Source organism: Platichthys flesus, chromosome 4, assembly GCF_949316205.1.
Source record: "Platichthys flesus chromosome 4, fPlaFle2.1, whole genome shotgun sequence".
Classification (NCBI taxonomy): domain Eukaryota; kingdom Metazoa; phylum Chordata; class Actinopteri; order Pleuronectiformes; family Pleuronectidae; genus Platichthys; species Platichthys flesus.
The window spans coordinates 15633738-15659456 of record NC_084948.1 but is presented as its reverse complement, the minus strand read 5'-3'; the positions used below and the strand labels follow the sequence as shown (position 1 = coordinate 15659456).

At 41.3% G+C, this 25719-nt stretch overlaps 1 protein-coding gene across 8 annotated transcripts; it reads left to right on the top strand.

Annotated features, from left to right (window-relative positions):
• Window positions 1–1376: 1376 nt before the first annotated feature.
• Window positions 1377–25537, top strand: trip12 (thyroid hormone receptor interactor 12). 8 transcript variants are annotated; one of them, XM_062385245.1, is made up of 42 exons: window positions 1377–1485; window positions 4488–4634; window positions 5017–5142; window positions 5354–6141; window positions 10142–10247; window positions 10437–10573; window positions 10789–10872; window positions 11056–11151; window positions 11242–11393; window positions 11554–11589; window positions 11690–11785; window positions 11884–11976; window positions 12071–12232; window positions 12654–12722; window positions 12838–13003; window positions 13194–13311; window positions 13897–14053; window positions 14370–14442; window positions 14712–14940; window positions 15042–15160; window positions 15510–15717; window positions 16087–16187; window positions 16958–17132; window positions 17259–17400; window positions 17634–17825; window positions 18032–18183; window positions 18275–18432; window positions 18618–18691; window positions 18831–19030; window positions 19463–19590; window positions 19967–20118; window positions 20247–20389; window positions 20500–20656; window positions 20864–20962; window positions 21055–21169; window positions 21347–21501; window positions 21813–21977; window positions 22435–22599; window positions 22696–22809; window positions 22923–23017; window positions 23781–23884; window positions 23993–25537. In XM_062385245.1, exons 2-42 carry the CDS (start codon window positions 4537–4539, stop codon window positions 24187–24189), a joined length of 6096 nt encoding a protein of 2031 aa, XP_062241229.1. In that variant the 5' UTR covers window positions 1377–1485; window positions 4488–4536; the 3' UTR covers window positions 24190–25537. The 8 variants fall into 8 exon arrangements, with proteins under 8 accessions (XP_062241229.1, XP_062241228.1, XP_062241227.1 ...); XM_062385244.1 differs by having other exon boundaries at window positions 16925–17132; XM_062385243.1 differs by having other exon boundaries at window positions 14289–14442.
• Window positions 25538–25719: the final 182 nt, after the last annotated feature.

The following is a 25719-nucleotide window of genomic DNA, read 5'->3' as shown; positions in this document are numbered from 1 at the left end:
GTCCTGCCTCTTTCAGAAAGAGGTAAGACAGCATTTGGAGCATAATGCCATCAGGCAGGTTCACCAGGAAATCAGACTTTCCTTGACCAGGTGATAATTTTTATTCCACAATCTCTGCCCTAAAACTGCACCAAGATGATAAACAGATAAGATGATGATGGTGACGGATTTACGTAAAACCAAAAACACAGAGCTTAAACGAAGCATGTACCACTACGGCAAAGAAGATTAATTGCAGATTAAGATCGGGTGAATAAAGGTTTCTGCTATAATGTAACTGTAGCCACTGGGCACTGACTATGAAACTTTGTGCTTTAGCAGCTTGTGATGAAGGAGGTTCTGAGGCAATTGATCTTTTCTTGGACTTCACTGGGCCTTTCTTGGTATCTGAGGTATTGTTTCTGGGTTGTGGGAGGGGAAGTCCTCATCTCTGTGGGTTGACCACATCAACAAGTTTTTGGACATTTCGGCCAGCTCTACTCCATATTACCTGAAGTTATGAAAAGGCAAATTTATGACATTATGATTCATAGTGCGGTGAGGATCATGTGAATCCAAATAACTACATTTATGTAACTGCAATAACATAATCTGTAAATTATTTGTGGCTACTGATTTGTCCAGGTCGTGGAATGTACATATTTTGCCACAATATCATTTAATTTTACTTAAAAAAAACCTTGGATGGAATGAAACAATGTGTTAAAAAGTATACACACTACGAAAATAATACACCAGCAAGGTATTACGCAGGCCAAGTAGTTCACTTCGTAGGGTGAGAACTGAGCTGGTGTCTGTGTTGCACACGCACAGTAGTTTAATAAACACTTCCAATAGTATAGTATTTGATGAATACTAAATACTGCAATTACCTGACCTCGTTTTCCGCAATAACAAGTAGGAAAAAAAGATATCAAATTCACACAGTCGCTCCTCTACCAAATCCGCCATTTTGGACGCAGACTTGTAACCATGACAACTGAAAAGGGCCTGAAATGAGAGGACTAACAGCAGAGGGAACTGTTTGATACGTGTTGTTTTACATGAACGCGCAGTGTTTATGAAAGGTGGGGAATCAAACGAATTATTGAAGATTAATATTTTGTGTACACTGAAGAAAGAGGGGGAGGGGGGGTCACGACCTAGCGGATTGATACTTAATATTTGTGACAAGCTAATGTTCTCGAATGAATTCAATGTTGCAGGGATTAACCTTGAATGACGTAAAAATGAATCTTCATCTTTGTGTCTGAGGAGTTTGTGGATTTATGGGATGATACCACACACACAGTGTTTTGTCGCTGCCTGAAAACGTGCGGATGCCGAAAAGCTTGAAATCCGAGACAAGTAGTCCTCGAGCGGATGAATCACGCGGATGTATACTGCGGTTGTGGGCCCCTCAGCTGATGTGAAAGTAACAGGGACAGAGAGAGAAAAGAGGAGCTGGTGCACTGTCTGTTACAACTACAACACTGGAACAAATAGGTAACAACAGCATACAAAAGGTAGAATTGTTCCGTGACATGTCAGCTAACGGTCTGTCGGACCTTCGAGGAGATTCAGTGTCGAAATACATCGGAGGATTTACGGCTCAGTGTTGCGAAAATATCTCGATTCCCGTTCCTGCTTTCCTGTTTTTTTGTGTGTGTGTCTAAAAGGTATCAGAGGCCATTTCTTTTCGCTAGCTAGCGCTAGCGTGCTAGCTGCTAGCTAGACAACTTGGAAATGCGAGCAGAATTGGACAATAATTGTTCTCACAAGACTGAATTCGTGAGTTTGAACCAGTTTGTAGTGTGATAAATAAAACCCACCACCGTCCCGTGGAGGTGGCAGAGCGGCACACAGCGGGTATAAGGCTTGCTAATATTAATTACTTTGCATGCCAAGGTTAGCTGGCAGTAGCTGTTAGGCTCTTGTTTGATTTGACAACGCTAAACGTCAGCTACGTGACTGTCCCGCAGTAGCTAATTCGCTATTGATAATGTCAGGGATTTTTTTCAACCGGATGGATACATAGCGTTATATTAACCGGTAACTGAACGTGTTCACCGAACAGGCGAGTGTTTATTTTTGTCCTCTTACTGTTGGCGAGTGACTGGTCATTGAAGAGACGTTCGCTCTTATTCAGCTAAGCTAGCGTTAGCTCGCTAATAATTAGCTTCGCTATTTGTCATTCCGGGAGCTAAGAATAATACCCGACGTAACTTTGTCTCTTCATCCAAGCTTCTAATTGGAAGTATGTGCTTTGTTGACACGCCACTTGTTAGAAGTTAACTTGTCTCCTGCATGTTTTGCGTTATCCTAATTGCTAGCAAGCGCTAGAGTGAGGCAGACATTGGCCTTAGTTCAGCTTAGAAAACATTTCTGACCCGAACAGCCAGCTAACCTCAGTTAGCTCTACTTGTGTACTCGCGTTGACAGTTCACAAGAGAGAGATATTTGATCTGCCTCGTTACTTATCGACTTTAGAACTGTCTCATTTCTGATTCGACCCTCCAGTGGAGCAGTGATGGTGAGCTAGCTTACGAGCAAGTCTTGCACATTTTTTTCCTTTAAACTTGATAGACTGCCAGACAGCAGTGTGTCATGGCAGTGCGAATACAAAGTTAGCGTACGATGGTTTATTGGTAGCTTGCTAGCTCTGTAACATTACACGGCTGTCGGTAGACGGACCCGCCGATGCTGCCATTGTCGGATGTGTAGCTTATCTCACGTAGTCAACATTTAAGGGCCTGGTCGTGACCAGTCTGTAAAAAAAAATCGCTGTTTCATACAACAGACAATGTAGCTGTTGGTTTTTGGTGCTGCGTTTAGTTCGGGAGCTAAATAGGCTGACACACCGGTACGCCAACTACGCATTTCCATGGAGCCGCTGCTACGCTAACAAAACGTAACTTTAACGTGTCTCTTGTATGTTATTACCACCACTACAGCGTTTCCTTTCCTTATATTCGGTATAAAGTGTTATCATTGGTAGGTTATATTGTGTGTGTTTTGAAGATGGGGTTGTGACTGAGCTGCTGTCAAAGTGTATGGGACTAGCTAGGATACGAGTGGCTACACATGCTAACGTTAGACGGCGGTGGTAGACAACTACGTCAGTAACACAGGCCTCTATAAATCATGAGTATTAAAACTGGACACTGATTAATGATTTGGACGAAACTTTGTAGCGGCGATTGTTTCAGGCTGCCGAACATTTGAGAAGCTAAACTCCATCATGTTATGTGCCAGTGTGGTGCACCAGTTGTCAGAATGGACGAATAAACAAAGACTAGGACGCACTGTCAGCGCAGGCCTTAAAAGGCCCTGTGAGCTTACCTAGTGTTGCGTATTTTTAAGATCAATGATATCATGATTTAAACCTCAACTAAATGGATTCATTAATAACCTTCCTATTCAAGATGGCTGAAAGCATTTCGGTGTGGATTCAGTAGTCTCTGTGTATCAATTGATAAAATCAGGCTGCTCTGTGTGTATATTCATTCATATCAATCACTCCTGTTATCAGTACCCTCGTGTCAATGGCTCATGATAATTACATATAAAATATACTTCTTCATGTGTTAAACATGTTTTCTTTCAAATCTGAAATTATAACTGTAAGCTACACAACAACAGAGTCTTGGCATGGTATCTAAATGTTACGGAATATTCTGACCATTTTAAAGATTATCATCAGCTGTTATTTCAATCACAGTCTGATGCTTTGAAAGCTTTGTTTGACTTGCAGCCTTTTCTATGGCATGTCTATTTACATCTGCCTGTGACCTAGTTCATTATTAACAATTATAATTTATTTATCTGAGGACTCAGATTTTTGAATTAATTAATTAAGTGACACTTTGATGAAGATCATTGTGATTAATCACAGTGATGATCCTAATCATGGATGATTATCATGATCACAATTATTGTGATTGATGGTTACTGACAGTTGTTTGAAAAGCTGTCTTGTAAACAATTATATTATATTCTGATATAGTTGGTTGGCAAAAGTTAGGTAAAGGTTTATATTTAATTTAGTTTGAGTTTTTCATTCTGTTTTACAGACTGGGGAAATTGTGAGGGTGCTTTGGACATAAATTGAGTTGGGTTCCTATTATCTTTCCTCGGAAGAAAGCAGATTGCTGCCTCTTTGAAATCTTGTTCATCATATAAATCTCTTTAACACACAGTTTATAGAACAATTTTACCATTTGTAGATTTCTTTCTACCCCAACACAAATGATAATGTCATCAATAGGATGGCTGTTGATTTCAGGTTTGTATCTTGAGTAGTACAATCACAGGGACGTTGATGAAAGATTTTGTGCCTGATCATCTCAAATTCGTTTTTTGTTTAACTTAAGATCGGTGGTGCATAGCTCTATCAGCTCTCATCTACTGCACAGCTACCTGTTCAAAAACGGAACCAGTTGGGTACAGATACACCATAATTTGTTTTCAAGTATTCTCAAGTGGTTTCTTTCTGTCTTTGATTGCAGTGAATGGTAGTATCTAGAAAGGGTATGTCCCTTCAGGAGAGAGGTGCCAATGTCCAACCGGCCTAATTCCAATCCAGGGGGGTCACTGCGCCGTTCAAAGAGGAACACTGCTGCGGCCCAGCCACAAGACCACACAGTTGCGGGAAGGTGAGTCAACTGATGAGAAAATGCAGTTTTCATCGTTGGGGTTTTCCTGAATATAGCATTTAAAGAGGGCTATTTAATAGAGAGGTGTTTGTGATTAGGTCGTGGGTGGTATGAACAATATTTGTATGTAGTAATCTGAAATTTAATCGTAACCCACAATTGTAGTTTTGGCCTCCGATGAAAGTGGAAGCTTGTGTAATTTTATCATGGTCAAACTCCTTTGTAACAGCCTTTAATGCTACTCCAAAGGTGTTAAAGATCAGTATCAGTGAATATGCAAGCACAGTTAATCAAATTTATTTGGGGATTGATCAATATCTTGTATGTGGCTTCTCAACAGAAACCTGCAATGTCAATTGTTCTTTAATTTCCAACCTTACAGGTTGCAGTCAGAGCAAGTAAAACATAAAGCAAATTCCCCACCTGAAAGTAGAAGACTTAATTCTAAGGCTTCCAAAGCCACAGCCAGCACAGCCACTGGCCAGTCCAGAGGGCAGAACTCAAGAAGGTACCCCTCCTCTCTACTTGGTGCTTAATGTGTATGGGTGTGTATTTAGGGTTTGTCCTTTATCCAATAAAGAAAAGTTCTTACTTTACATGTTTGGGTTTTGTTCTAAATCTGAATGAGTTCGATAGTTGTGGCATTGTAATTCATCTCTTTGCATGGTTTCAGAAATTTTCTAAGATGGTGTTTTGTTATCCCTCTTGCTCCCTGGCAGAAGCGGTCTTACTCTGTCCGTGGCTTCATTTGTGTTGCAAGACGACCCAGAGGCTGCAGGGACCTCTGAACAAGACAGACCAGGCCACCAGTCAAAGAGTGAAGGCACCAGAGGTCTCAAGAGAAGTGAAGCTCCTGACCAAATTATTACATTTGGACCGACCCCTGCCAAGAAATCCAAATCGCTCCCACCACCCAGAGACAATACCTCAGAGACCAAGAAAGGCCCAGCAAAGTCTAAGAAAAGATCAATTGCCTCAGAACCACCTGCATCGTCAGGTCGAGGTCAGAGCAAGAAGAACGGGCCCACTGGGGCCTCACCAATCCCGAAACGGAAGAAAGTGGACTCTCTCCCCGGTCTAAGTAGCACCGCTGGGTCCCTCCCCAATCGTACGGAGGGCAGAACTGCAAAACCCACCAAGCTGGCGTCTAAATCAGCCGCCTCAGCCAAAGCTGGGTGTAGCAACGTGACAGACTCCTCCTCCTCTGCCTCCACTTCTTCCTCTTCATCAACCACAGGCACCAACAGCGCCACCACTCAGGGCGCCAGAGTCAAACAGGGAAAAGATCAGACCAAGGCACGTCGCTCTCGCTCGGCCTCAAGCCCCTCCCCACGCCGCAGTACCCGTGACAAGGAGCAGGCCAAATCTGCCAGCTCTTCTAAATTTGAGTGGGCAGCACGTTTCAACCCCAAAGTAAACCTGCCAAAACCCAAACTGTCCTTGCCCGGATCTTCCAAAACTGAGACATCCAAACCTGGGCCATCAGGATTACAAGCTAAACTAGCAAGTGAGTCACATTAAGTGTATATGTATTCCCTCTGTTCATGGTAAAAAAAACACTAGTTTGGTTTGCATCTTAGCATTATACAGTTTTATGTTAGAATTATCTCATGGTGTTTACATTTCACAATACAAAGCAGTATTTGCTATAATAGGTTTTTTCTTATTTCATGAAAGGATAGAGGGGTTCAGACTGGGCAAAGATTTGCCTGTTGAGGGTCAGCACATTATTCTCATGTGCTCAGTTTAAGGTTACACCTTTGGGATTAGATGTCACAGGACCTGTGATCTGAGCAGTGTCGCAGCATCAGTTGCTGCCCAGTTGAGAAACATTACAACACACACACAACACACACACAACACACACACACCGCCAAGCAATAGCTACATATAGATGCTTAACCTTTGACAGAAATTTGTACAAATACTTAATTTACACCCAGGGGTAAGATTTCACAAAGCCTTATGCCGATATCTGCGTAACTCATGATTTCCATGTATTAGGTATTAATACAGTTGGTGTGTTTTTACTAGTATATCTAGTTCACATGTGGTGAGTGTGGAATTCTCTCTGCTGGTACCCGGGCTCAGATTTCAGACTGAAGTAAATGTAGCCTGATACTTGAGAGTAGCTAAATACATAAATACTGCTGGCTGCCCAATTGTCAGTGTGAAACAAATGTACCAACAAATGTACCACTGGTACTAGTAGACATGTAGGGCTCTATTTTAAACTTTTGACTGGCAGTGCATACAGTGTTGTGTCAGACCCTTAATTCAAGAGTTGTTTTTGTTTTGTTTTGTGGTATTGAGGTAGCATGTTGGTATTATGTATTCAGATGTTTAAAGATTGTGCTGAAAGGTCGTCAAGTTAGTATTGCCTTCGGTTGTTATTGTCAGCATTAATGGGGGCAGTTATATTTTTCTATAATTGGCAGTAGAGAAAACTGATACTAATTTAGCCAGACAATACAGTTTTTTGAGTCTGCTAGTATGAATAATGTCACCTTGTCTGATTTTTTATTTCAACATTTTCATGTGCAGAACTTACAGCTTTGTCACTGTTCTCTGGCTGACCCATACAATGCTTATAAATATAGCATATTAACGTACTATTGGCAATTGTTGGCTACAATATTTAGTTATTATAGTCAACACATTTTTGTGTGTGTACATACATACATACATACACACCAAAAGCACCAATACCAAAAACATTTGGCTGCATACTACATTTTATTCAGTGAAACAATATTTTCTGCAGAAAAACATTTCACAATACAAAGCAAACTTATCAACTGTATATTAATATTGAATATTATATATTAAAAATTCCAAATAAGCCAACAGAAGACAAACAATGAGACCATTTTTGACCAAAAGACTCTCCGTTACCTGATAATTGCCAATAAGAAATGCTGCAGCCAGTGCTGCAGAAGTATTGAGCTTTGTTCTATATTCCGTGTTGTAGAGGAGAAAATGTGCAGGAACCAAAAGGTCAGATGTATATTTCAGATGAATTTTGGTGTGCATGGGGAAGTAGGTCTAAGCTGTCAGGTCAGCGAGAGGTCAGGCTGTTCTTGGTAGGTGGATAGAGACTGAGGTGGGCTCTTTGCCATGGGACTTGGGCCCAACAGCAGTGACCCCTCCTAAGTTGGCTTTGGTGTGTTGGCCCACCAGCTGACTTTGGGTATGTTTGAGGGCAGGGAAGGGCTCAGAAGCTGTTTCTGTCAAGAGAAAAGTACTTCATCTACCTTGGAATATCTTAATTTGTTGGACTTTGTTAAATTTGAATGCACATATTCTGTTACTTTCAGCTGTAATGGTGAGTACTTACCCAATGGTAAAAATACAGCAACATTGTATATGTTGCTGTATTTGTACCAAATAGAGGGCTCTCTATTTGACCATTTGTAGTTCAATACTAAGTGAGACACAAAGGGCTGGACAAATGAACCACATAGAAATCTTTAATTAATTTGGTCTTAATCTTTTTAAATGTTTATTCATAGATCCAGCTTGAGGGTTGTTCTGTCATACGGCCTCGGTTTAGTAGCTATAAATACCTTTCTAGTCAGTCGAACAGGGCTCTAAACGGGCAACTTTGGAGTCTCTAGTGTATTTAACAGTAACAATCAGAGTCCACCTGTTTTTAATAGCTTTATTGATCACAGACCTGTGAACAATAGTCATGATATTGAGTTTTGTTACTAGAAGTATTTTAGTTTAAAACATTCAAATTAAACTCTACTTTGATCATCAACACTGTCAAAGATATCCATTGTGACAGAGATATCTGTTGAAGTTAGCATGCTAACTAGCTAGCCATAGTCTATCCCGTCTCGTAGTACCAGGTTGTACCTCAAGAGGCAACAGTGAGTCAATGTAATAGTTTGTGACTAGAGTAATGACTGTAAACATGTGTTTCAGTTATCTACCAACTCACTCATTAGTCTCCCCGCGAGCTTAAATATTTATGAATCTGCTTTCACGCATGTTCCTCCACCTCTCATGACACAACCTCTTCTCCTGTCACCATTCCATCTTTTCCGTCTCTCTGACTGGACAGACTTGGTGTGAAATCATCATTTTCATTCTTATAGAATACAACCTACTTGTCACATAAACAGATACTGATTTTAAACCTGTATTGAAAAACATTCTCCTCCAATCTATGGAGGGTTGGCTCAGTCCCACGCTGACATCAGATATGCAATAAGTTCATATTCTTGTTTCTTATGATGTGATTTTAAAGTATGCTACCCCCTGGCTAGGAGTATGGATTTTACTGTTTGCCATTTCTTACACATTGTTTGTTTTATAAGAATGTTGGTGTCTGATAATTCAACCTAAAAACAAGACGAACATTTTTGTGGATACCAAGTATTTACAACAGTTGTTACAATAAACAGTTTGTAGCATAATGGAAGGTAAATTAATTGAGGAATTATTGTCCAAGACAGACCTGGACCAGCTCTCACTATAAGCTTTATCATAAAGTAAGGATTTAAGCCTACTCTTAAATGTAGAGAAGAGGACTGCCTCCCGAACTGAAACTGTGAGATGATTCCACGGGAGAGGAGCTTGATAGCTGAAAGCTCTGGTTCATACTCTACTTTTAGAGACTATAGGGACAACAAGCAAGTCGGAATTCTGGGAGGGCAGATCTCTAGGGGGATGATATGGTACTATGAGCTCTTTAAGTTATGATGGTGCCATAGTTTTGAGGGCCTTTTAGGTGAGGAGGAGAATTTCAGATTTAACCGGAAGCCTTTAAAGACCTACTGCTGTAACCTGATAATAAGGAATACAATAATCCAGTCTGCATGTAGGCGTGGACAAGTGTTTCTGCATCTTTTTGAGACAAGACATTTTATGATTTTAGAGGTGTTACGTTAGTGAAAGAAGACAGTCCTAGACATTTGTTTTAAGTTAGAATCAAAGGACAAATCGTGTTCGAAGATGACTCCCAAATTCTGACTGTTTCATTGAAAGCAAGGGCAGGGTCATCTACTGTAGTTAGATAATATAGCGCTAAGGTGTTTAGGGCCAAGTATTATAACCTCTGTTTTAGCTGAGTTTAATAAGAGAAAATTTAGGGTAATCCAGGTTTTTATGTCCTTGAAACATGCTTGAAGTTTAGTTAATTGATTACACTGTTGGGCCAAGTACAGAACCCGGTGGAACACTGTGGTTAACTTTGGTGTGCACAGATGACTCATTGTTTTGCACAAATGGGAATTGATCTGAAAAATAGGATTTAAACCGGTTTAGGGTCGATCCTGGAATGCCAATTAGCTGTTCTAGTCTCTGTAATATAATTTGATGATCAAAAGTGTCAAATGCTGCACTAAGATCTAACCGGACAAGGACAGACACAAACCCTCGCTCTGAAGCTATTAGTTATGATTGCCAGATGACTGTTTTTTCCGACTGGTTCAGATTAGTAATGTTTTGACAATGCATTTCAGTCAATAAATACCAGTGTTGGTACTTTTTCATTGCAGGTTTGAGGAAATCCACTAAGAAGCGCAGCGAGTCTCCTCCAGCAGAGCTCCCCAGCTTTCGGCGGAGCACACGCCAGAAGACCACGGGCTCCTGTGCCAGCACCAGGTAAAAATCCCGGTGCTAACCAGACAGGCTGGACTGTTGTGTAAATACGGATGCCTTAAATCTTCATGCATCCTTTGATTCCTGAACACAAATTAACAAATCTACAAGGGCATCAACCAGGGGAATCACTGTTGTTGACAGAATGCAGTTTGGTGATTATTCCATTACTGATTGTAACTCTTACCTCAGTCGGCGGGGCTCAGGCCTAGGCAAGCGCGGGGCAGCCGACGCTCGCCGGCAGGAGAAAATGGCCGACTCTGACAACAACCAAGATGGGGCCAACTCCTCAGCCGCTCGCACTGATGAGGCATCACAAGGGGCTTCAGGTACCCATCATAACACTTTTTCAACTCTTTTTGCTATGAGAGGTTTAACTGTTGGATGATCAAGAATTTTTCATTAAATTTTTTCAGGATTAAACCTTCAAACCCACAAAAAACCTTCAATGTGATTTTAAGCTTTTTCTTAGTAAAATCTACAGCAATTATTCTGATCTCTTTATTTACTATTTAACAGAATTTTATTTATATATTGTTTCTAGCTTCAAGCTCAGTTGCTGGAGCAGTGGGCATGACCACCTCTGGAGAGAGTGAGTCTGATGATTCTGAAATGGGAAGACTTCAAGGTATGTTCAATGCCCCCTCAGATGTACAGTTCAATCCTTGGCAAAATAAATACAAAAATACACATTGACCCATACACCTGATTTTTAAAGTTATAGCATCAGGAAATCAAGCTTTTAAAAACAGTCTTCGAATTTACTCTACTTGTAATTGCTCTCTAATCCTTGCTGTCTTCGTCCTTACAGCCCTACTGGAAGCCAGGGGACTCCCCCCACATCTTTTTGGGCCCTTGGGACCCCGCATGTCACAGCTGTTTCACAGGACCATAGGCAGTGGAGCCAGTGAGTGTAAACTCCTATCCCTTTCATCAGGGTTCTTTATGTTTGGTAAACCCCAAATAGGTGTTGATAAATTCTGCCCTCTCTTTACAGGCTCCAAGGCTCAGCAGTTACTGCAGGGCCTGCAGGCCACAGGTGATGAGTCTCAGCAGCTCCAAGCCGCTATTGAGATGTGCCAGCTGCTGGTGATGGGTAATGAAGAGACACTTGGTGGATTCCCTGTTAAGAGTGTGGTGCCCGCCTTGGTAAGTTTTATTCATTTTGGCTGTTGCCATTTTTCCTCCTTTCCTGTGTGCTTTGAAGCCATGCCCCAGCTAGACTTTAATGAACCCGTAAAGTAGCTTTCATGTTGCTTGTATTTGATTTACCACCAATCTGATTCCATGTTTCTACTTTCTTTTGCAGATTACACTGTTACAAATGGAGCATAACTTTGATATTGTGAGTATGATGAACTTCTGTTGCTGTACATTTGATCTTTTGGTTGATTCAGTGTTGTAAGGCAAATCGGATTGAGCCTAACTTTGAACTATGTACACAGATGAATCATGCCTCTCGTGCACTCACATATATGATGGAGGCATTGCCTCGATCATCTGCTGTGGTGGTCGATGCTATTCCTGTCTTCCTGGAGAAGGTAAGACCATGCACTCCCTCTCTGTCCCTACTCGCGTGTTATTTCACATTGGTGGCCTCTTGATATGTTAATGCCTTATTCCGTCTTATTGTACCCAGCTTCAGGTGATCCAATTCATTGACGTAGCAGAGCAGGCACTGACTGCCTTGGAAATGTTGTCAAGGCGACACAGCAAAGCCATTTTGCAGGCTGTAAGTGCTTTCTAACTGTCACAACCTTTAGTCGCCCTCTCTCTTTTAGCCAAAATTGCAGACCACAATAATGCTCTTATTTCATCCCTCACAGGGTGGGCTCGCTGACTGCCTCCTTTACCTAGAGTTCTTTAGCATCAATGCTCAGAGGAATGCCCTGGCCATTGCAGCCAACTGCTGCCAGAGCATTACTCCAGACGAGTTCCACTTTGTAGCTGATTCTCTGCCACTGTTGACACAGAGACTCACACACCAGGTACGTTTTCCAATGTAGTAGGACAATGAAATTCAAAATGCAATGCAAATGATACCTAGTGGCTTACATTTCATCAGTTAGGAGAAAGACCTGGTTTAATTCAAGTTGATGACGTGTATACTAGTCATATTAGCTGGCTCAGTGCTCAGTTTTATACTTATTCATACCTTTTCCCTCCATGTTACTATTAATTGGCTGAGTTTGTAGAACCCATTGCCATATTTTCATAGCAACAGGTTACAGATGTAGAAATAGACGTCTAGATTTTTTTAATTTTTATTTATAATTATTTTGTAGTAAAACAAGTTCATTGAGTTTACTTGCATATTTCACTTTTTTAACATCGTCCCTATATTCGGAATTTCTTCAGTGTAACATGCAAAGATTCACTAATGTTTTTATTCTTATAACTATCTTTCAGGATAAGAAATCCGTCGAAAGCACTTGTCTCTGTTTCGCCAGACTGGTGGACAACTTTCAACATGAAGAGGTTTGTAATTCAATTCTTTATTTTTTTAAGACTTAACACAATGTTTTGTGTTTTATCTTTGCCTTTTGATATCCAAACTTCCGGCTAATGTGAATGGATGTGTTCAAATCAACAGAACCTGCTGCAGGAGGTGGCGTCACGGGACCTGTTGACCAACATTCAGCAGCTGCTGGTTGTGACCCCTCCTGTGCTCAGCTCGGGGATGTTCATCATGGTTGTGCGCATGTTCTCTCTTATGTGCTCTAACTGCCCCTGCCTTGCAGTCCAGCTTATGAAACAGAGTGAGTAACCCTTACACTTATACACACTTACTTCTCCCCCTGTCCATCACTGTTATACTCAATGTAATCTATACAGCATGTTGTTGTTCTGTGATAGTTGGTCGTAGTAGTAGAAGTGTAGGCATGTTCTGTGTTAAACATCCAACAGGCAACTAATAGCAGAACTATCATTGTTTACTTTTCTGAACAGACATAGCAGAGACTCTACGTTTCCTCTTGTGTGGTGCGTCAAATGGCAGCTGCCAGGAACAGATTGAGCTGGTACCTCGGAGCCCACAGGAGCTCTACGAACTGACCTCACTCATATGGTAACATCTGTCTGCCTGCCTCCTGTTCGGTATCTTGTGGCGTAATTTTCGCACCATTTTATTTCAAACATTGTTCTTTGCCCAATTTAGAGGAATTCTATCAAATGTGCTCTGCTAAATGTTTTTAAAAGCTTGACTACTGAGTTTTAAACAATTTATATGCTTTTCAAGAAATACGCTCAAAATATAAGCAGGCATACTTGGGTTTGTCATTTAAGGTATACTGTATGCCTTGGAATTGTCATTGTTAGTTTGTCCCTTTCCGCGTATACACCGAGATTTCACAAAATGTTCGGTCATGGAAATTTGGTTTAAAGTTATTGAAAAGTCATGGAAATCCATTGGACAAAATGTGTATGAACCCTGTAGTATCTTTAGCATTGTTGTGAAAAGGTTGGTTCTCAAATTTTCATAAATTTATTAATCAACAAACTGTAGCTACCCCTTCTTATTCATTCCACAAAAAGTCTGTAAAGAAAACAGCACATCATTTAATTTCAGAAAAGGTATTTAAAGAAAAAGTGCTTCACCTAATTCAAGTTAATCAGAATTTCGCCACTTTCTGAAACCTCTTCTTTTTTACAGTGAGCTGATGCCCTGCCTGCCGAGAGAAGGCATCTTTGCCGTTGACTTAATGCTGAAGAAGGGTAGTGCCCAGACTACAGAAGGCGCGATCTGGCAGTGGAGGGATGACCGAGGACTGTGGCACCCTTACAACCGCATTGATAGCCGCATCATTGAGGTATAAATGCTTCACATGCAAACTCTCCCAAAAAAATTGCGATGATATCACATTACAGAAAAGATTTGTTCAACTATGTTGTGCCTTCTGCATGACTGATTTAGGGCCTTATTAATAGATTTAATCATTAAAATACTGCATTAAATTACACTGTCACAGTTTTACACACACTTTTGTGGAGTTGATCTATATGTTACTGATGTCGGGTGTATTCGGTTATTATCTGCTCCTATAGACAGCGCACCAGAACGGGGAGGATGAGATTAGTTTGTCAACTCTTGGCCGTGTGTACACAATTGACTTCAACTCTATGCAGCAGATAAATGAAGACACAGGAACAGCACGTGGAATACAGAGGAAACCAAATCCTCTCGCCAACCCCAACACAGGTAATTCAGGTCACTGCAAATGACCGATATTTGTTATAAGGTGGCTTCTGCAGTTTATCACATTTCTAGAGAAAATAATCTTGGTGATTTTGAATGGGTATTTAGGTAGCTTTTGCATGCATGCAATGAGTGCAAGTGAATGGAGTTTGAGCAGGCAGCAGCAAGCTCTAGTCTTGCTTTTGCTGTGTCTTATCCAGTTGTGTTGTGTGGATTCTGCACCTGATATGTGAAAGAAAAGCAAACTGACTTGTTCACCATTCTATCTTCAGGGGGCCACCAGGAGGTTCGTCGAGAAGACGCACGAGCCCAGTTGATGAAGGAGGACCCTGAACTGGCAAAGTGCTTTATCAAAACTCTGTTTGGGGTCTTGTATGAGGTGTACAGCTCGTCGGCTGGCCCTGCTGTCAGACACAAGTGCCTTAGAGCCATCCTCAGGATCATCTTCTTTGCTGATGCAGAGCTGTTGAAGGATGTGCTGAGGAACCATGCTGTGTCCAGGTAACAGTGCCGTACTGTGAGCTACTTTTAAAGACGTACCAGTCCTACTCCTTGAGTGAAAGTAAATTGACCTGTATGTTTTTCTCTTTTATTTTCTACAGTCACATTGCCTCCATGCTGTCCAGCCAGGACCTGAAGATTGTAGTGGGTTCTCTGCAAATGGCTGAGATCCTCATGCAGAAGCTACCTGATGTCTTCAGTGTCTTTTTCAGAAGGGAAGGTAAATAAACGATCCCCCTATCTTTTTTTATTTTTTTACTGAAGAACCCCATAACCCAAAGCCAATCATTACAACACCATCTGAAGCTCAACAGTACATGAGCCAAATTATTTAATGCAGTTTAGAAACATTTGACCTGATAAATAAAACGCATTACTGCCAGTGTTTCCCTTTCTTTACCTTTCCAGTGCCTTCTTCATCGTCTGCATTTCACATTGACCCACCATTGACTCACATTGACCCACCTTCCTCAAACAAAGCTTGACTCTTGCAAAACTAGCATAAGATCTCTGCTATTTCTTTAAGGATTTAGGTTGTTTCTAAGTCCTCTTTCTCCTTTCTCTTCCAGGTGTAATGCACCAGGTTAAGAACCTGGCAGAGTCTGAGACCTTTTTAGTAACAAGTCCCCCTAAGGCTTGCCCAAGTGGTACCGCCAGTCTGTGCACCACCACCATCAGCACGGCATCTACCACATCTGCTAATAATGCAACTCCAGACCTAGGCTCGCCCAGCTTCCAGCACAGCATGGACGACTCACTGGACCTCAGCCCACAGGGGTGAGTCTGTGGCCATGTGTGGCTTTGGTTTGGCTGTTTACAAAAGGGTTTTAAATATTCTTTACTAGCACAGGCCCAAAGACTGTCACATTGGAAGCTAAGCCCATAAAACACAAATTGCATTTGTGTTCAATGCTGAACCACCTAAAGAGAGTTTTGTCTAATTTTGTCTACAAATTGAATTGGAAACTTCATATCTAAGCTTTTCAGACAGTATTGGATTGTTTATTCAGTGATGGCTGTGTGCTACTTTTCCTCAATGTATTTTAACATGTGTATATTATCCAGTTGTTGTTTAAATGAATATGCACACAGATATGTTCATTGTTCTCCGTTAGCATAATATTAATAATTTTCTCCTCTACAAAGGCGGTTAAGTGATGTCCTAAAGAGGAAACGACTCCCTAAAAGAGGGCCGAGGAGACCCAAATACTCTCCTCCAAGAGATGATGACAAAGTAGACAATCAGGGTAAGTTAAAGTGTTAAAGTCACAGTTTGTGCGATGTTTATCACTTTCGAAAAAATTGCATCGAATACTTTGTTTAAAGAATCTGTAAATATGATGTTGTGAAACTCTTCGCTGAAATTGTCTGGTTTTAATGGGTCCCAGACACCGAGACACAATATCTCCTCATTCCCAGATTTTACACATGTATATGAATGCGAGTGCTGGTTGACGAAGTGTGCACAGAATATTTAGAAAGTATTTAGTCCAGCCGCAAACTCTTCTCTGAACCAGTTTTCAGAAGAGTTAAACAATCTCAGGTGGTCCATCTTAGTCTTGACTGGGATAACAAATGATTACATTCTTTTGGTAGGTAGGAGAATTCAAAAAACAAAGCTTATCTTTTGCTCTAACTGTGTCAGGAAACTTGGATACACAGTCTCAGTGTTAAAAGTCTCACATTTAAATATGAGACTTCTCCTCACAAGGCCAAAATTAGGACAACATTTATTCGAATGCCAACTCAAAGCATGAACAACTGAAAATCAATGTTTTATATATTTTATAATACTGAGCTATTGTGCTGAATCATATCATCTCAATTGTATTAGTAACCTTACAGCGAAGACCTCATTTAATACAAGGTTGACAGTAGAATCTGTTCAGTTTCATGTGGCAAGTTCATGATTCTTTGAAGCACATTTGAGTGGTCGTGACCTGAACTGACATTTTGTGATCTTGGTTATATTCTCAACCCGTAGATAACCCTCCCAATCTGCCTGGGTTCTTTACAGCTAAGAGCCCAACCAGTACTCAGTCACCAAAATCATCCTTCTTGGCCAGTCTGAATCCCAAGACCTGGGGCAAACTGGGCGCCCAGACCAATAATGCCAACTCTGAGCCCTCACGCACAGCGGGGGTGAGTGGCTTGGCAAGGGCCCCTCCAAAGGACTCAATATCAAATAACAGGTACTATGATAACGAGTATGGGAGAAAGTTTAGCTTTTCCCCCCACTTATATTATAATATTCTCAAAGTCACACGTTACCTTTTAATTTGATGTGAAATGTGTTTTTATTTTCAATTCTTTTGCAGAGACAAAATAAAGGCCTGGATCAAAGAACAGGCGAGTAAGTTTGTTGAGCGCTACTTCAACTCTGAAAATGTGGACGGCAGTAACCCAGCACTGAATGTACTCCAGAGACTTTGCACAGCCACTGAGCAGCTCAACCTGCAGGTAAAACATACACTCACTATTTGTAGTGAACTGTTAAGATATATATATATATATATGGAAGAAAAAATTGTTAACTTGATAAAACTGGGTACCTCACAAACATTTTAAACCAGTTGGAAATTGAGAGAAATATAGATTCTGAAAGTGTATTGATTTTAAATAAAATTCACTGTATAAATACTAACATGCCAGCACTGACAAATTTTTCTCCCTTGTTTTTTCCCATTTCCCAGGTGGACGGTGGTATGGAGTGCCTGTCGGAGATCTCCAGTATTGTATCGGAATCTGATGTGTCATCATTTGAGATCCAGCACAGTGGGCTGGTGAAGCAGCTCTTGGTCTACCTTACCTCCAACACGGACAGGGACTTGCTGACTCGTGACGTGCGGCTCAAGAGGTTCCTCCATGTGTTCGCTGGCTGTCCGGTGAGAAACTTAAATATTTACACTGCCAGGCTTAAAAAATTCTGTATATGGTACAAGGTGACCTGTCTCTTCTAATACTCAGTGTTCTTCGAGAGTGGAAACTCAGACATCTCTGGAAACTATCAACACAGTTTGTGACTCTTTGTTTGCTGTCTCCTGTTGTACCTGTTGAATTTAACCTTAATTCTTCACCTTGTGGTTTGTAGGTTCCAGGAATGGACCCTGTCGGTCGTCTAGACCCATCAGGGAACGAGGCTTACCTGGGCCTGGTGCACAAGATAAACAGCTGTCTGAGCCAAATGGAGCAGTTCCCTGTTAAAGTGCATGACTTCCCCAGTGGCAACGGCAATGGCAGCAGGTCTGTGGCTTTACATGACTGTATATCTAAACAGTTAATCTTACACTGTTTGGTTAACATTGTTTCATTATGATTAATTTTCTCTCTCCAGGGGATCTCAGGCACTGAAGTTCTTCAATACACATCAGCTGAAGTGTCAGCTGCAGAGACACCCAGACTGCACTAATGTTAAACAGTGGAAAGGAGGCCCAGTGAAGATTGACCCACTGGCTCTGGTGCAAGCCATCGAGAGATATTTAGTTGTCAGAGGTGAGGGCTGCTCACAGCTTTTAATGTTGATGCTGATTCCTTGCCAGTGTCCCCCCTGACAACACTGGACACAATTTAAATTTCTAGAGGCACCTGTGTATTCCAAATTGTCCAGATGCCCAAAGATTGTTCTTTTAAGCTTTTGTGAATTAACTTTGCAATTATTTAAAATCTCATCTGCACAGGGTATGGCCGAATCAGAGAAGAAGACGAAGACAGTGATGATGATGGTTCAGATGATGAAATCGATGAATCACTGGTATGTGAGGCATTTCATGCCAAATATGTATGTTATCTTTTTATTCGTAAACAGATACTGTTTGAATACGTTTGTTAAAGTTAATCCAAATCTCACTTTAATACTGTTAATACAAATATGTAATCTCTTGTGTATCCAGGCAGCACAGTTCCTGAATTCTGGCAGTGTGCGTCACAGACTACAGTTCTACATCGGTGACCACCTGTTACCATACAACATGACTGTATACCAAGCTGTACGGCAGTACAGTCTTCAGGCAGAAGAAGAAAGGGAGTCGACGGATGATGAAGCCAACCCCCTTGGACGAGCTGGCATCTGGACCAAGACGCACACAATATGGTAAAAATGCAGACAAGGTCTTAACAACTGTCTTAACCCGTCATTGTCACTTTTGAAACGGAAGGGCAACATGTTTTGGGATTGGTTATTAACCAGTAGTGTCCATGCAAATGCATTTGTCAAATTGTATCCCACAGGGTGTGATATGCACCCTGTGGTGTTCTTGTATTCTCAGAATTGCAACATTTTACTTATCACAATGCAGTTACTCCTTAAAATGTGTATATACCCAAAGTCCAGTCATTAAGGTAAATGATTTTCAAATTATCTGTGTCCAAAAGGCATGTAAACCTCATGTCCCATCCAAGAATCCAAAATATTTTCTTTAAAATCTTTTTTATTACATTCTAAAACATAAATACCGTGAGTCAACACTGAACTGTACCTGATAGGAGAAGCATCCAGAAACAAAATGATGTGTCTCGTTTCCAGGTATAAGCCTGTGAGAGAGGATGAGGATGGCAGCAAAGATGCTGTGGGTGGAAAGAGGGGCCGAGCCCAGACTGCTCCCACCAAAACCTCACCTCGCAACGCCAAGAAGCAGGATGAGCTGTGGCATGGTGAGAAGAAGAATTGCACTGTAACCCTTGCGATACTGTTACACTTTATTGGTCACACACATGCACACATGCACACATGCACACAGTCACACTTTCTGCCACTAGTCCACCGCCTCTCTGAATCTGAAGTGAAGAGTTTCTTAAATTAATACAAGTACTGCCATCTATCAGAGAAACATTCTGCATCTGCTTCTTTTTAAATTGACTTTGTTGTATATTAATAGTTCAGCTCAGCATAGTCGTTTTGTAGTTGGGAGTTCCTAGTCCAAAAATAAAACAGAAGTTGAGTGACCAGATAATAGCATTTGAATCATCCAGCTTTTCAATAGTCTGAATACTGTTCCTAATTACAACCATTCATTCCCATTTCTTCCAGATGGTGTGTGTCCCAGCGTCATCAATCCCTTAGAGACATACCTCACTCCGGAGCCACCAGAGACCATAACCTTTGATGACCCCTCTTTAGAGGTCAACCTGCTGCTGAGGGTCCTGCACTCCATCAGTAGATACTGGTTCTACTTGTTTGATGTAAGTCTCCAAAGATGCTTTTTAATATTGTTGCAATGATTAAATGAATAACACTGCAGTCAGCATCAGTTATAGCTTCACAACATAAAATATAGAGAATATCATCATAATTTTCGTTTGTTTTGCAGAATGCTGTGTGTAAGGAAATCATCCTGACCAGTGAGTTCATTAACAGTAAGCTGACAGCCAAAGCAAACCGTCAGCTACAAGACCCACTGGTCATCATGACAGGGAATATCCCTACATGGCTCATTGAGCTTGGAAAGACCTGGTAAGTTTCATCCTGATGACTGAAAGAGGAATAAGAAAACAAGCTACTACCAATTGTGTTTCACAGAAGTTGGTATTTACACACTTTTCTCTCACTCTCTTCCTCTACAGTCCTTTCTTCTTCCCCTTTGACACCCGGCAGATGTTGTTCTATGTAACTGCCTTTGACCGCGACAGAGCAATGCAGCGCCTACTGGATACAAACCCTGAAATCAACCAATCAGATTCTCAGGACAGCAGAGTTGCACCACGTCTGGACAGGAAAAAGGTGCTGTGTTTCCAAACTTAAGTGTTTCACTTGAATCCACTTGTTAGACTCAGTCTTCAGTGTTTCATGAGTTTCCATTCTGTATGAATGGAATAAAAAATTCGTTCTTTGATCATTTTGTATTTCACATTGTGAAATGTTGGGACCTATTTGTATTTAGGGATTTCTGAAACTTAACATCTTTCCTTTCTCGACTCATGTTTTCAGAGGACGATAAACCGCGACGAGCTGCTCAAACAGGCTGAGTCTGTGATGCAGGACCTCGGCAGCTCCAGGGCAATGCTGGAGATTCAGTATGAGAACGAGGTACTATTACTTTCTGATATCTGACTAATACTAAGACAAGAGTTTGGTGCAAGTTTTCTTTTATGTAATTGTTTTATTTGATCTTCTTTCAGGTTGGCACAGGTCTTGGCCCAACTCTGGAGTTCTACGCTCTGGTGTCTCAAGAGCTGCAGCGGGCTGACCTCGGCCTGTGGAGGGGTGAAGAGGTCACTCTGGCCAATCCTAAAGGTACCAGGATATTTTTTTTTTTTTCCGATGTTTTTTTTTGTTGTTTTATTTTTCAGACATTGGTTAATTTACCTGACAACCCATGATCTTTATACAGTTGCACTTAATCAAATTTTGTACTGCGTCTTGTAGTTAACCTGACTAAGTATGTCCGTACTTTTTGTCTCTGCCCAACAGGAAGCCAAGAGGGAACTAAGTATATGTTCAGCTCCAGAGGACTGTTCGCAGTTCCCTTTGGCAGGACAACCAAACCAGCACACATAGCCAAAATCAAAATGAAGTTCCGTTTCTTAGGAAAGCTAATGGCCAAAGCCATTATGGACTTCAGACTGGTAAATACTTCTATCTTGGTTAATGTACTAGTATTTCCGCGGATAAGCATTAAGTGATTTTCTGCCATTGAAAACTTAATGTCATGTATAAATGTCGAAGTGAGTACAGGCATATGGTGCCTGCTTAATGATGGTTGAACACATGTTTTATATTTCAAGCGCTGGTCACTGATCAAGTGGGTGATGGGGCTTGAGTCAATGTCTGATACATATTTGGGCATTTAAACATTACATACTGATTGATATACATGTGTTGTTAAATGTGTTTTAACTGACTTCATTAACCAATTTCCTCCTGCTCCTCTCTCCAGCTGGACCTGCCCCTGGGTCTGCCGTTTTACAAGTGGATGCTGCGAAATGAGTTGTCGGTAAGCTCCCATGATCTGGTGAACATTGACCCCAGTGTGGCCAAGTCCATTCAGCACCTGGAAGATATTATCCGCCAGAAGAAGAGGCTGGAGCAGGACAGATCACAGGTAGATAACACCATCCTCTTATTGTTACATTTAGGGCTCTTAAAGGTTGTGTACCAATTCAGAGGCCGTATGCCTTGCAGGACTACTCAGTCTACGAAGGCGTGGCCTCCATAAACCAAGTCACCGGTGAAGGTTGAGCCTTAGATAGGTTGTTGATGATTGGTCCTTCGTTGCTCGAGAAAGGAGCCTTAAAATGGTCTACAGCCAAATGTTGTCCCTGGTCTTCAAATGCAATGTCTGAAGGATGAGGCCCCTGAATTAGGACATAGATCATGAGTTGGTTTTAAATCCTGGTTGACATTGATTTTGTATTTTTTACTCTTCTAAAGAACCAAAGTGAAGACCTCTGTTCCAAAACAGTTGTATCAGAGTATTTTCATCAGGGTTCCATAAAAGGGGCTGCCTCCTGTTTCTCCAGAGGTTCTGTTGTTAACATGTGTTTGTGTGTTTGTGTCAGACGAGGGAGACCTTGCAGCAGGGGCTAGAAAGCCTTAACATGAACGGCTGCTCAGTAGAGGACCTGGGTTTGGACCTCACCCTCCCAGGATACCCAAACATTGAGCTGAAAAAGGGCGGCAAAGACGTCCCAGTCACAATCTACAACCTGGAGGAATACCTCAGGGTATGAGAAACACGCACAAACTCTGTCTCAGAAATGTGTCACTGTTATTATTGTTCTACCTTACGATCATTTATTTTTAAATTTCTCTCTGTCTAGTTGGTGGTGTACTGGACTCTAAATGAAGGAGTGTCCAGACAATTTGAGTCGTTTAGGGAAGGGTTTGAATCAGTCTTCCCTTTACATCACCTGCAGTATTTCTATCCAGAGGAGGTAAAACGTTTTCCGTTTTTTTGTTCTTTTTTCTTGCCGGTAAAATAAAAGCTTGCAATCGTATTCTCTTTTCTCATTTTCAATTTCTAATTTGTTCTCCTCTCTTGCCGTAGCTTGACCAGTTGCTGTGTGGCAGTAAATCAGAGACGTGGGACGTCAAGACACTGATGGAGTGCTGTCGACCAGACCATGGCTACACACATGACAGGTGAGGCTGTCACCCAATGACATGAAACTGCAAACAGGGCACTGCAGCCTGTGAATACTGACTCGGTTACAGAACCTGCTGCCTTTCACTTTTTTCCAAGAGAGTTTAACGATGGGACTCAATCAGGGAATCTTGATTATACAGAAATTAAAGTTCTCCGTCGCAACAAAGGATTTCTGTCAGTTGGATTCCTCTGACATCAATCTAGATAACAACATGATTTTAACTGGAGGTTTTGTTGCTCAGACCTAGTCACATATCATGATACGTCCCTGATTAGTCAGTGGGTGGTGATAATTAGCTGTGAATTCACAAAGGACCAGAGTTGGTAATTACATTGCTGTTCTGACTCATAAAGCAAATAGAGGAAGGACTCCTTACATTTATTCAATGCTCTTTAATGCTATGTTCAGGTTATTAACTACATATAATTCCCACAGTTGCAGTTTGTTAAATTGTGTCCAAAAGGAAAAATAACAGCAAGTCAGCGGTTTAGTAGGCCCGTCATATCATTTGTTTTTTGCCTAGCATTTGTTACTTTGCCATTTGGCTACTGACACAGTGATGCCATTTTAGATGTTCCAGTAGCTGCTTCTACAAGTTTGTCCTCAGCGAAAAACCTGTAACTGACGAATAATTTATTGAAGAACACCATAGAATTTGGCTTTAGGATTCTTTCATACTCCATACACGACACATTATAGGTAAAGGTTAAAATCTCCAGACCCATATCTGATGTATCGTTGATCTCTGTCTTCTGCAGCCGTGCAGTTCGGTTTCTGTTTGAGGTGTTGAGCAGTTTCGATGCCGAGCAGCAGAGACTCTTCCTGCAGTTCGTTACAGGAAGCCCCAGACTGCCTGTCGGAGGTGAGTCTCCTCACACGTGCTGGTTTTAAGGATGATGTTTAAATTGTGGATGCATGTCGTGCAGTAACCAAGCTGCTCACTCACTTTGGTATCGCTCTGGTCTCTTAGGTTTCCGGAGCCTGAATCCCCCTCTGACGATCGTGAGGAAGACCTTCGAGTCGACAGAGAACCCAGACGACTTCCTCCCCTCAGTCATGACCTGCGTCAACTACCTGAAGCTGCCTGACTACTCCAGCATAGAGATCATGCGAGAGAAACTGTTGATTGCGGCACGCGAGGGCCAGCAGTCTTTCCACCTTTCCTGATCTCTCCACATGTCACATTCAAATGCCTTCTACAGCGACTGATGAAATCATTACTTCCTTCTTAGTTTTTTTTGTAATCACATACATCGAGGCTACGTGTACAGCCTTCTTGTTAGAGAAAGCAGCTTGCAGAAAACTTAAGACTTTAAATATATATTTGCTGCCCCTGTCTCTCAAAAAAATATAAAAAATACAAAAATGGAAATGTGTTCCATGACTCACAGAACTTAAAATATTAAAAAAGAGAGCGAAACTTATATCAGTAGTTGAGTAATGTTAAAAAAGATGAAAACATCTGGGTGACATTTTAAATTGCATTGCTATGTGATATTTAAAAAAAAAAAAAAAGGGATGTCTCCTCTTCAGAATGGTGGACAAAGTCAGTGGGTGTCGGGGGCGAAGGGGAGGGAGGGCTGTGGGTGGGTGGGTTCCATCGAGCAAGCTAGGTTTACTTTAGCTCCAAAGATCATTTGTACAGACAAATTTGCAGACTTTGCTCATTCTACACATTTGATAGAATAGCTCTTTGTTCTCATGTCCCCCCCCCCCCCCCCCTCAGTTCGTTCGTTGGCATTTTGTTCTGTATTATATTTGCCCCAGTTTGTGTGTTGCGTTTTCGGTTCGGCTTTTCTCCCCCCTCCCTTCCGTGTGTCTTTGCTTCAAGTTGTGAAAACGAGAGTTGCAGTTGTTTGAATGCGGGGTAGTGATGAGCGCATATTATCTTTTTTTTATTTTATTTTTTCTTTCCCCCCCCTTTACGCTAGTTGAGATTGTTTTCTGGCCCTCCTTTATATTATAGAGAGCTTCAGCTCGGATAAAGAGTTGTAACCAATGTGTTGATCAGGTAAAATTTGTTTTTGCTCTTCTTTTGATAGGGTTTAGTGTCTTTCTTTTGGGCCCTACCAGATGTGTAGGGTTTTCTTGGTAGACCAAGCTCTGAGCAACCCTCAACACATAATGTAGCCGGGCACAAACATTTTTTGGCTGGTCTCATTTTATCGTTTAATGGCCAGATAGCATTTCAAGCTCATTTATGGAATAAAGTTTATATGCAGTTTCACACCCTGTTTGAGGTGCGAATGTCTGCTTTACTTTTTTTTAATTTTCTATATTGTCTTTATTTCTTGCTGTAGTTGACTTTTTTTTTTTTTTTTTTTTTTTTTCTTTTTTCTTTGCACTGCTGGCTTGGAACAAACCGTGGTGTGCACCTGCAGTCTGGCCAGGGGAGGGCGCCACTGTATGCTCTCTTGGCCCAATCGTTCATGTGCTGGTTTCTAAGATCTGCAATAATTTACTGCATCAGGTTCATGTTTTTACCTGAACATAAATAAAGTAATTGTTTGACTCATCTTTGTTCATCATTCCTTTTTTTAAACATATCTTTCTATGGGTCATTTTACATGACAGATCTTGACTTGTCCCCCCACGGGACTTTATGGTGGACATGTTAAACGGAGGTGCCATGGAGATGGTGACAAAGGGGGATTATTTGACTCACCTGCGAGGTTGCTCTTATGATCACAGCGAGAT